Source organism: Poecilia mexicana, unplaced genomic scaffold, assembly GCF_051168715.1.
Source record: "Poecilia mexicana isolate PSO_F unplaced genomic scaffold, ASM5116871v1 scaffold_21, whole genome shotgun sequence".
Lineage (NCBI taxonomy): Eukaryota > Metazoa > Chordata > Actinopteri > Cyprinodontiformes > Poeciliidae > Poecilia > Poecilia mexicana.
The window spans coordinates 1,576,242-1,588,468 of record NW_028263390.1 but is presented as its reverse complement, the minus strand read 5'-3'; the positions used below and the strand labels follow the sequence as shown (position 1 = coordinate 1,588,468).

General features: G+C 39.7%; 1 protein-coding gene across 1 annotated transcript in view; it reads right to left on the bottom strand.

The window, feature by feature from the left end:
• Positions 1–1,070: 1,070 nt before the first annotated feature.
• Positions 1,071–12,227, bottom strand: part of bach2b (BACH transcriptional regulator 2b) — a 94,522-nt gene continuing 83,365 nt past the window's right edge. The window contains exons 5-6 of the mRNA XM_015011345.2: positions 8,712–8,918; positions 1,071–7,811 (exon numbers count right to left, since the gene is read on the bottom strand). Of these exons, the coding sequence (XP_014866831.2) occupies positions 7,317–7,811; positions 8,712–8,918 (702 nt within the window). The 3' untranslated portion in view covers positions 1,071–7,316. The remainder of the gene's footprint in view (positions 7,812–8,711; positions 8,919–12,227) is intronic.

The window sequence follows — 12,227 nt, the reverse complement described above, 5'->3', positions numbered from 1 at the left end:
ATCATCAAAATTAAAACAACAAAAGACCTGAAATATTTCAGTTGGTGTGCAATGAATCTAAAATATATGACAATTTAATTTTTATCATGACATTATGGAAAATAATGAACTTTATCACAATATTCTAATTTTATGACCAGCACCTGTATATTGTGGATTGATTCTTTACACATATACTGGATTTAATTTGTTAAAAACAAACTCAGCAATCCTGAATAGAACAAAACAGAAAATTTTAAGATTGGGAAGTCTTTAAGTAATAGCTAAAATTAGTAAAATCTGGGATTTTTATTCTTACTTATCCTGTCTGAGCAGAATAAGCATAGAAGGTAGAATGAATGTTTAGACAGAAAAATCTTGAACAAATCAAACCCAACCTTTTGGGGAGGTGGGAGGGGCATCGACTTTTTGGGGGGCAAAATGAATGTACGTAGCTGAAAATAGACACCAACATCGGTAGCCTACAAGGCACTTGTTAAGCTTAAGGTTCTGTATTGATATTAGCTAGTCATCTTTTAGCTAACATTACCTGCATCCAACAGCTTTACTCAACTCAGTCGGTTAGTTTGGAGGGAAAAACTGTGAAAAGTTCTTTGCGTTTTGCTGGTTTGCTGCCGTGATTCTAACACAAACCTACGTAGCTCCGCACAGCAGCAGCAGGTCTCCTTCACAGGTGGAAACCCAGCGCGAGCGTCTTAGCGCTCATGTTGCGTTTAAAGGCGGCTCGGAAAAACAGGTTACAACATGTTAACAACGGATTAAACAGTTTTAACTGCTGATAAAAGTGACAGAGGACACAAATATGAGAAGTGTGGAAGCCCCTACTGTATCAAATTGACATAGGAATAACAGAGAGTTGGCCATTCTAAGGTAAAAACCCAGCGCATACAGTGTTCATGTTTTTTTTTTTTTTGTTCATCCAGACGGCTTCCCGCGCCCCCTCTGCAATGACACGGTTTGGGAACCTCTGCCTTAAGGCATAGTTTCTTACACAAATTAAACATATTGTAGAATAAAGCAAATGTGTACAGTAATTTATCACGGTTAGCACAAACAAAAAGTACTCTGAATGATATGCAAGTTTCTTTATTTCATAAAGAGAAATGGTGTCTAGACAAAAAAAAAGTCATTTATATAACACTAGCAATTGAAATGTATGAAAATGGGGTTGCACAACAAGGTATTTACATGGTTGTTAAGTCTTTAATAATTAGGGTCATGTAGCATTAAAAATTTAGGTAAGAACTCTTAGTAGAGAATAAGCAAATAACAGCTATTTCAAGTGGACAATATTAACACAAAACAGTCTAGAAAAAATAAGAAAAAATAACTTGAACTACAAGCTTAGAAGCTATTACATTAAAAATGATGCACCAAAATCTACCAATACAATAATCCATTTAATCTGTGTAAAAGCATGTAGAAAAACACCTGATGCAGTTTGCTGATACAGTCATTGACCAGTTATGAGAGGTATGAAGGATTTCACAGGTAGATAAGTGTGAGACAAGTCTGCACTGGTTACTCAGGGATGGGGGCCCAGGCCCCTGCATACACTCACTTCACTTGAATGTGAACTATGGCCTCTGCAAGTTCTAAGGCAAATATTGGAGGTGCACTTGTATCCATGTAATGCTGAGTCATCCGAAAAGTTGGATGAAACACAAGGTCAGAGGAACTCATTGTTTGCCTCTTACATGGAGAAAATAGATAAAACTTGACATGACACCTATCTGTAAACATATTACATTTAGATTTCACTCAATGATCTTAACCTGTGCATTTAAATAACACACATTTTCTTTCGTTAAAAAAAAAATGAAGTCGACTAATCTGTGAAAAGGCATGTTTTTGTTCGTATTCTTTCAGAACAACCTTTGGAGTTGCAAAAGCCAGTGTCTGTGTCAGAGAAGCAGCGACAAAAAGAAAAAAGAAAAAAAAGGAAATGTAACAAAACTAGATAAAAAGATGAGTGGGTTCATTTTACAGAGCTACAGCATGTTCATATATAAATCATACTGTTGTAACTATGTTTGACCTGCACAAAACAACCTGGAGACCAACTCAGGTCAACACAACTTTCTTTCAATTCATGCATATAATAAGACATAAAATGTTGTTCATAATCAATGTGATTGGTTTGCAACTGATTTAACACAAAGAGGAATTCAAACCAAGTCTGCATTTGCTTTTCGTCTGCATAGCTTGTCAGCACCTTCCAGCTTCTAGTTTTGGTTTAACAGTAACCAGACTGAATTTGTTGATCTCATCTCCTTCCTCCCCGCTAACCTCACACCAAATAAAGAAATGCTTGTATTGTGCTGCTTCCACACAGTCACAGGAGATCAAAATCAGATTGAGAAAAAAAAAAGAATATCAAACCTCAATATCTATCAGGTGGGCAAATACAGAGCTTGTTTCTGGTAGCAACAGTCACCTGAAGAAAATAAAACACTCCAACATCATGAGCAGAAAAATCCAAAATCTATTCAGCTCACTGCTTTTCTACTCTGCTTCAAAGTGAAATCCAGAGCATGTGTAAGTTCTCACCACCCTGAGGTTTTAATGGTGTGTTTCACTGAATTAGCAATAAAACATCCTTGGCTGACTGACATCTACTCGCACCATGCAGACAGCTTTGGTATGTCCATATTACTGGTATAGTATTGATTGAAACTTGGTGACACAAATTTACGTAGCTAGAAGCCACCAGTGGTAAAACATATTTTGCTGTCAACTAAAAATAGAAAATGAAAAATAAAACCATTTTCTCTTTGTGGCTTAAACCCAAATGTTCCAAGATTCGCTAAAGATCATTTACATGTTACAATGCTAAAGGTTAGGGTGAGCCTTTCAGCATTAAGAGAGCATAAAGAAATCATAAAAGTCTGGACTAAAAGCAGGGACTAAACCTCAAAAACATTAGTTCAATGGGATTATATTTGGAAATTCAGAGAAACGGCAAAATACGTTAGGAAGAATCTGTGTTCTCTATCGAAGTATTAGAACATCTCAGGAGCCTCTGATAAACTTTAGCTACATTTCTCAAGAGAAAAAGTGAATCATCTTTAGTCCTAATCTGGCAGAAAAATGTCCAATGTAGATCATTTCTTTCTGCAAACTAAAATTGTTAACATAGGGCTATTTTTGGAGTGTGTTCATGAAAGAAAACAGCACATAAAAATGAAACAAACAAAAACATTATATATGTAGAAATATATATATTTAAATATCATTACTTCTGCTCCAAACCTGTGTATGTGTGGTATGTGTGTAACATGAACATGAACTTGTGCATGTGTGCATTCTATGAAAGGGATCAATCCTAAAAATTTAAAAATGGGGTAGTGAAGTACATATGAGACAGTATCCTGCTGAAAAACAGAAAGGAACAACCAATGAGATCTTAATCTAAAATTTACATCAGAAAAAGTTAGGAGGAACAACGTCCAAAAATCTTGTCCAAACTTTAAAGTCCCAATCCTGTGACAAGAAGAGACAAGAAAAAAGCACAGCATCAGACAGGTTGGCAGAAAAACCAGGTTTTTCATGGTGATTGGTGGTGATTTTTTGGGTGATTTTTTTAATGTCCTCTGTCAAACACAGCCAAACATTGAAGGTGAAAGCCAAAATAAACACCTTACTAAGACAGGGACAAAAATAAAGACTGATGACCTAACAGGATTAGAAAGTGAACCCTTTGAGAATGTATGCAGCTTTTATGCTTTAGGAAAACCACTGGCTATTGATCCGTTTTATTGAGCTCATTATATATTTTTGTTCATTGTTCATTTATAAAATATAACATATAAATATACACTTAGGTATTTAATATCCAAATTGGGTAAGACCATTATATGGCAGCCAAGTGCATCAAAATGAATTGGTATATCTATAACATGTATCAACTGGGATTAGTGGGACACATAAACCACCACTGCTGCATTGTGATCTGAAGGTCTTAAAGGCCATAGTCTACCAGGAGTTAATGGGAGAGTAAGATAGAATCAATGGGACACAGGTGGAGCATTGAAGCTGAAAGCAGAACAGGTGTTAAAGTACTTGGGGTCAGCTGTCCACAGCAGCAGGCAGAACACATGAGAGGGGAAGACTGGGACAAAGCATGGCAGAGAGACCAGCTGAGATGAATGCTTCACAGCTGGTGGCTCTACAAATGGTAACTGGAGATGGCGATAGAGCCAGCAGGGCTGGACAAAGTCATGTTTTCACTGAAAGTGACCCAAACGGACACGGTTAGGAATGAATATATCAGAGGGACAGCTCAGGTGGAGCAATCTGGAATCAATGTAGGAAAGGGAAGGCTGAGAAAGATGTTCAGAGGAGGTCGAGGAGCTGCCAAAGAGGAACAGGGTTCATGGTTGTAGTGAAGAAGGGTTGGATGATGCCAGGGACAGAGGTGGAGGTAGACTTTGAAGACTGACTTTGATAGATAAAATAGCAAAGTTAGCATAGTTATTTATGCCTTAGTTTAAATGCTCAGCAGAACAGAAATTACACTATCATACCTGTAGGATTGGGACCTTAAAGAGAAGGAAAAGCAGCAAAGCTTCATGCTGAATTCAACCCTGCTTGTACTTGCTTGTAGCTTGCCTCTCGTGAGGTTTGATACAATTAAGTTTCTTTATACAAAACATTTTGGGAAAGGATTTTTAAAAGCATTTTAAAAGAAGAGAGAACTTACAAGGCAAAACAATCTTGACCAACTAACTACGCATATAGTTCTAGGCAGCATGCACATCACAGAGATGGATGACCAAACACAATCAGGGCAACAATTTTACGACCTTACAGGATTGGTTTTCAGTCATTTGCACAACACACACACACACACACACGCACCACTTTTCATGTCAACTCAATCAGGAATTAGCTTATCTCATTACTAAAGAAACACAAAGCAAAGTTGAGAATAATCATATACTAAAACATTAACTTCTTTTAGATGTCTTTCTAAATCTTCACCGACATATATTAATATAATGATATCAAAAACATTTTCTCTTGCAGGGCCAATTTAAGTGCTCCAGGTTTAGACTTAGAAGAAAATAAAGACAAAGACTGTAGCTGAAGTGCTAATGGCTCTGAGCGCTCGGGGCCAGAAACAAAGTGCCTAAATTCATTAATTCATTCTTTACTTTCTTTCTTGGATAAATTTTAAAATGTTGATAGCAAAAGAAATGTGTTTGTGAGAGCTTAGACAAGTAACATCTTTAAATACTGCTATAAAAGGAATTAAACAACATGGGGAGAAGTTTTTCACATTTAAAAAGGAGCCAAAGTTGAAGCTTGGCTGGCCTGAGCCAGTCCGTAAAAATATTCTCATGGGTCATTTCTAAACATGCAAGGGGCTCATGGTTGGATGTGTATGGATGCATGCTGTGTGTGTTTTGTGTGTGTGTATTCATGTATTGAGCTGATTTCCTGAGTATAAGAACACCCACCATGATGGAAAGTATTCATTAGGCAGGACAGGAAACAGCAAAAAAAAGTTTTCCCTTAGAAAGGTGCTTGATATAACCCAAGTGAAATAAAAAGAAACACCTACGTTTCTACACGTACAAAAATTACTGTTACAGTCATCATGCTCCACACTATATACACATCTGCCAAACAAGCACTTGAAAAATCACTGATACAACATCCAAATACAATGGTATTGCTGATGAGTGGGAAATAAAAATAGCCATCTAATCACCTTATTCTCCTTTCAATTCAGTGCTGTGGAAGGCATAGAAGGAATGTTCTCAGTTACAGGCTGTACAAAGTTCTCCTGTACAGAAATACAAATAGGAAACGCTTGAAAACATTTTTTTTTTGCTTGCATATGAACATTTTACAGTCTCACTGCATTGTAACTTCCTATTGTACAGAAGCTCTCATCTCATTTTCAATGAATTAGGTTGAACATTCAGAGGATTTTTCTTTCCTGAGTTTGAATTCTTGTGACGAAAAGGGCCACTGAGATATAATCATAGAAGAGACAGAGCGAGACAGAGTGGGACTGAGAGGTAGACAGAGGTAGAGAGAGACTAACGAGCTGCTTCACACACAAACATCTGAGAAGTTTAGACTAATATGCGCAGAATCTCATCAGAACTTTCTTGAAAAAGTTAGAGCTGCTAAAAATCTCTGTTTACATCATACTGGAAAAACCGGATCTGTACTAAATACTTATTTAGGTTGATAAAACTCTGCTCCTGTTTGAGCAAAACATTTGTATTCTGTGATAGAAGATTTCTCTGTTATGATGACTTATCTTGATGTTAATGAAATGGGTGCACATTGGACAGCATTTAAACGAATGCTGTCCAATGTGAAGTACTCCCAAATTAAGATGCACTCCATTTGTAGCTGGAAGTCACAATCTCCAAGCTGGAAAAATATTGAAGTACAAAAAAATCAATAATGCAAATGATTACAGTTTTTCAGCTACAAACTGAACAAAGATAAAATCTTACAGGTTAAATTCTGTAATATTTTAGCCTCATTGACCTGGAAATGTTAAACATTCACATCTGTTAGGCAGCCTATAGAAATGTGGAAATCAGGACCAAAGTGTTTGAGCTAAAATCATCAGGAGATTTTCATGATAATTAGAAGAAATAATGCTGCAATCACTTCTACATCTCACAGTTTGAAGGTATCCTCAGGATTGGATGCTGATAAAAAATGACACTGAAAAACCTGGTTTCTATCATATGGAGTTAACAGGTAGTTGCCTTTTTACTCTCAGGAAGTAGTTTAGAGGTGATTCTGCACACATTTGTGTCTCTACATCTCTAGAGCAGGTCTAGAACCTGTTGGGGAAGTAGTGTGTGTGTGTGTATGTGTGTGTGAGTACATTTGAAGACAGAGCGGTAGAAGGAGAAAAGGACAGGAGAAAGGAAGAAACAGAGATCCTGTTTGTATAAAAAGAGAGCTGCTGCTTAGGTCCAATGAGGTTCAACTTGAAGTTGTGATGTGTGACACATGAACGGCAGTCTCCCCTGCAGAGGCTCCTGCCGGCTGGCCGGGTATAGCACCATGGTACAAGTTTGGTGAGAGGTTCCCACTCTGTCAGGGTAAGAGGAGAATGCCTGCAGAACAGTATTGCTGCTGTTAAGACAATTTTAGTGTCAACCATTTCAACAAAACATACAGAAACAAAAACAACACAAAATGACATAAATACAAAGCTTGTTTTTCAGTGAACACTGGCAGAGGCTGACCATCTCACAACCCAGAGAAAAGGTTTGTCAGAGGAGTAAAATTAAATAATAGAAAAACATTCAAAATAACTGAATAAAGATCCACCTCTACTTGGTACTGTCTTTCCTTGGCTGCTCGTCAGTTGTACATTTCTCAGTCATTTCCTGGCAAAAATCTACCGTTACTGTTTGGTTGGATTTTTCCACAGACTCAGATGTGGAGTACAAGCTGGTGTCGCAGCCCCCCGTATCCTGGTCCGCCCCGTTCCTGACGGCAGATTCAGGCTCGTTCTCTGAGGGTCCCGGTAACCCCTGGAAGCTGGGTTCAGGCGTGGCAGAGCCAGAGTGGCCTGTGAGGTCGATGCTGGTGGTGGCCGGTGTGCTGATGGCAGGAGGCCTGGGCTCGTGGGCTGCGTTGTTGCTGGCAGTGGAGTTGGGGGGTCGCAGCACAGGGCAGTAGTGGTGTAAGGACTGGACCTGTTCTGGGCTCAGCTGGACGTCCCGGCACACTTCCTGGGACAGGCAGGAGAAGTTCTCCCACAGCTCTCCCATACAGGCCTTCAGCTGGTTCCTCTCTGTCAGCAGCTTCTCTTTCTCACACTCCTGTGCACACACACACACACACACCCATGCACGCACACACATACGCGCGCGCGCGCACACACACACACACACACACACACACACGCACACACACACGCACACACACACACACACATTTAGTAAAGGAATACAGATATCAACGTAACATTCACACAGCCATGTGGAACTATTCACAGCTCTTGAATTTTTCTGTCACAAGCTTCACTGTACTTCATTGAAATGTCATAGACCAGCCCAAAGTAACTCAAATTTTTCTACATGTGAAAACCTAAAAAGCCCCCACCATCTTACTCTGACTCCAAGCTATAAAGGAAGCTAAAATAGGGCAATCCTAGAAGAGACAAGGCCAGAGCGTTGTCCTCCAACAGAACAACAAACCCAAACATCCAGTCATCTGGTTTAGATCAAAGACATCAAAGTCCAGACTTTAATAGCTGAGAATCTGTGGTATTATTGGGAAATTTATTTTTCACAGATTCAGTCTGACAGACTGAACTTTAAGTGGGCCACAGATTGTTTTTCCTCCGCATCACAGTTCACTACTGTGAAGCGAAGGAAACTTCAATGTTTTATAGCACATTGAAGTTTGTGGTGATAATGAGACACAATGTGGAAAAGCTCAAGGTGTGTGAAGTGTGTTTTGGATGCACTTTAAAAGCCTCCAATGATCGAACTGCTGATGATGTGAGCTTGTTGTGTTTTGTGACCAGGTCCAACAGTGTCAATCTGTCCAGCTCAATAATTCAATATTCAAGCAAACAGAAAAAAAACCTGTGTTAATAATTCAACAAGAAGCAATAAATTCAGATAATGATGATGATATAAACATGATCCAACAAACATTCTGGTGAGAAGTAATCCATGTAATTGTTGATGATCCTTTGTGACTGGTCCACTCACTAGTTTTCTGATCTCACACTCCAGGTTCAGAATGCAGTCAAGCTTCCTTTTGCGACAACGCTGCGCTGCGATGCGATTCTTGCTCCGCCGCCTCACGTCGTGGATGAACTCAAGTTGCTCCGATGTCAGTTTGTGCATTTTGACCAACATTTGGAAGTCATTCCGTGGAAGATTTGTGATTTGATCAATAGGAAAAGGAAGCTTCACCTAGAAAAGGAAGAAACAGTAAGCTTTAATTCTGCTAGCTAGACAGAAGAGTTAATCTTATTTTTTCAGAATCATTTATTTTGTCCACATAGTTATTTCATGTTTGATTTGCAGCATTATTACTTATATTTAGCTAAATATAAAAAACTTATTTTGTCTAATATTTACAACATCTAAGTGCACAACTGAATAATGAAGGTAAAAGACCACATTCAAATGAGAATAACTCCTTTGAATATAAGATTGTATACCCTGTCTATACCACAAGATGGCAGTAGGGTACCATTGCTGATGCCTCACAGTGAAGAGCTCAGGTTCTTCCTGCTCTTCTTAAACAGGTAGCACAAAAGGTGATCTAAGAAAAGCGTCTGCCTCCATCTGCCTCTTAGGACCTGGAAGTGTGCCATGGTGACAGAGTTGGCAGGGTGGAGGTGGGGTTAGTGATTCAATGATCTGTCAACCCAAAATCATTGGCAGGAGACTTTTGGGGGTATGCATATCTGCATCATGACTAACGGCAGTCCCCTGATGCTTAAGAACAAAAGAATTAGTGGAGTAAATGCTGCACCGATTTGCCAGCTCAAACAGAATCAGAAAGCCATGTGATATCCACCCCCGATATGACAACTTATCAGGGCTGCACGTGTTTATTCTCTTACTCCTTGTCTTGAGCACAACAATAAGTCGGCCACTCTCCCTCAGGTGATGGCAAACCTTCCGATAAGCACATCACAGGCAGATCCACCCCAGCTGTATCTGCCTGCACCAGAGAGCTGTAGCTTTAGGCACTGAGGGAAATAGTGGAGGCATAACAAAGAGCCAGAGGAAGACAGCCGTAGAGCTTGGCAGAGATGAGAAGAGCTGTCTCTCTCTGTTCTCCTTCCCTCCCTGTGGCTACCTCAGTGGAGTGCAGAAAGAACAAAGTCAAAGGAGGAAGGGAGCAGAACTCTGAACTCCCCCTGTACCTGCAGGCTCAAGCTGGGCCAGCTGCCCCCGGGGAACGGTTCCTTCTCAGAGGACAACAACCAGAGGTGACAAGAGGCGGAGATGCCATGTCTCATCCCCATATGGCATCCAGCAGGGGCCGGGGTCCCACTTTGTGGAAGTACTACACTAAGGGGACTGCTGGAAGGTGCCTTATCAATACAGGAATGAAGTCAGTCTTTCCTGCAAGAAAAGGCTCCAGATTCCTCTTTAGGACTGCGGCCCTATTTCTCAACTTAGCTCAACATCTGTATGTAGACACATGATAAATAATAAATGGGGCTTTCAAGGCTACACTTGGCTCTAGCCGGAGTATCACAATTCAAGAACTAGCTTACAATCACAATGCAAGGCAATTAGAGAAAAATGTTTTTTAACCACTAAAGGAGCAGGCTGGGGGAAACCAGCTGGAAAGAGACATTTCGACCTTGTGAAGGTCACCCCTGCCCCCCTCCCATCCACCAGTCACTGGTACACAGGGGAAGGCTAAATTTAAGCACTCCACCACAAAAACCAGTTCAGCAGCACAGTCAGGATGATAGAGTATGCTTCAACACTGGTCATAAATTCCCACAAAACTGCTCTGGATTTACATTTGTTTCACATTTCCCCTCCCAAGACTCAGTCATTTTCCCTCCCAGGGTCATTATGCTGAAAATGGGGTACAGAGTGAAAAGTAGGGCTCATCTGTTACACGCAAAAAAATGCTGCTCACTTCGCTGCCCTGACGCTGAGCATTCTTAGACATTATGGATGTACATGTCTCAAATTTGGGTCTAAAATATTGACTATGTAGGACAAATTTTCATTTCAGTCAAAATGGCCAAACATTAACACACCTGAGGCTGATGCACTCAACATCATACCTGCTTGTTCGGTTGGTGCCCTTCCTCTCAACAGGGTCTTAATTATTTAAAACAACAAGATGGAGCTTCAATAAAACTACTTGAAACAGCCGTCTACCTGTCCAGATTAGAGCCCACCTCCTGCCCATGCTCCACACTCCAGCTCCAAAGAGTATCCCAGAAATGGATAAAGAAATTGATTAAATGAAACATCTTAATCATGTTTAATTATTAATATTAACCAATAAAAACTCTTCACAATTGAGGAAGGTGAAGTCATCTTAGATGCATATATGTTGAATTGAGCTAACATAGATGATCCATCTATGTTCTGCATCTTGTTCAGAATAATGGAGTTGGGAGCAACCTAGAGCCTGTCTCCAGTAGTCAGTGAGTGAGTGTGGGGTCCACACTGTGGTGGCCACACTGACCCACAGACACAAACAAACAGCAACACACATAGAAAGGTGCAGCACCTCCAGCTAATATCACAATGAGTGCTTTCTGGCATGTTCCTTCATTCTTGCACAGGAAGAACACTGACACTCTAGAGACTGAACATTGAACTCTATTTTTGCTAAGCTAACCACTGATCCATCATACCATATTCGTTCAGTTTCCCATATTGTTTCATTTAATTTCTCTCTGGGTGCATAAAGGGTGTTTGGTTCCATCTAATTTTAAAGGTAAAAATTTAAGGCATTAAGCTCCATTGTGAATGTGAAGCCACTAAGCTAACATGCAGGCTGATTTTCTTCTCCTTTTCCTTGGTAGAGAGCAGATGGACATTTCTTTCAATGCTTTAAGAAAAGAGAATTAACAGTGCTGCTCCAAAATGTCTGCAGATAAATGAAAATGTATCATTCAGATATTGGATTAACTCATGGATTGGCTGGAGAGTCGACATCAAGCTGGCAGCAGAGGGCTGGGAATGGTCTGAATGCTTACTGGTTCATCATCTGGTTGCAGTTTTCCAGGTTGGTTAGGTGTTCTGCACATCTGCTTAAGGATCAAGTATTCCCTGCATCCTGTCTGTTAGGAACATCATCTCTTCCTGTAATGAGCATGCTTGCTTCATGCTATATCAATGGTTAATGTCAATTTTTATGCTATTGTAAATAGTCCTATAAGATTATATCACATACATACAGATTAAACCACATAATTATTTAATATAACATGTGTCTAGCTTTCATATATCATGCATATAATCTATATACAATCTAAATGGATTCTGGGCATAAACTAACCATCCCCTCTGCTATAAATGACAATGACATCTGATTTGGACCACAGCTACATCATATCTAAACTACATCAAGTTTCTTTGGGATTGTGTTAGTGGAGCTAAAATCGAGGCCTTTACACCTGCCATTTACATAGCATTTACATATACATGCTGTTGTAATGAAGCTATTCATTTCAACATTACAACAGCATCTACAATGCTCTGAAGTGTCAGCGCAGTTTCCTTATTCTT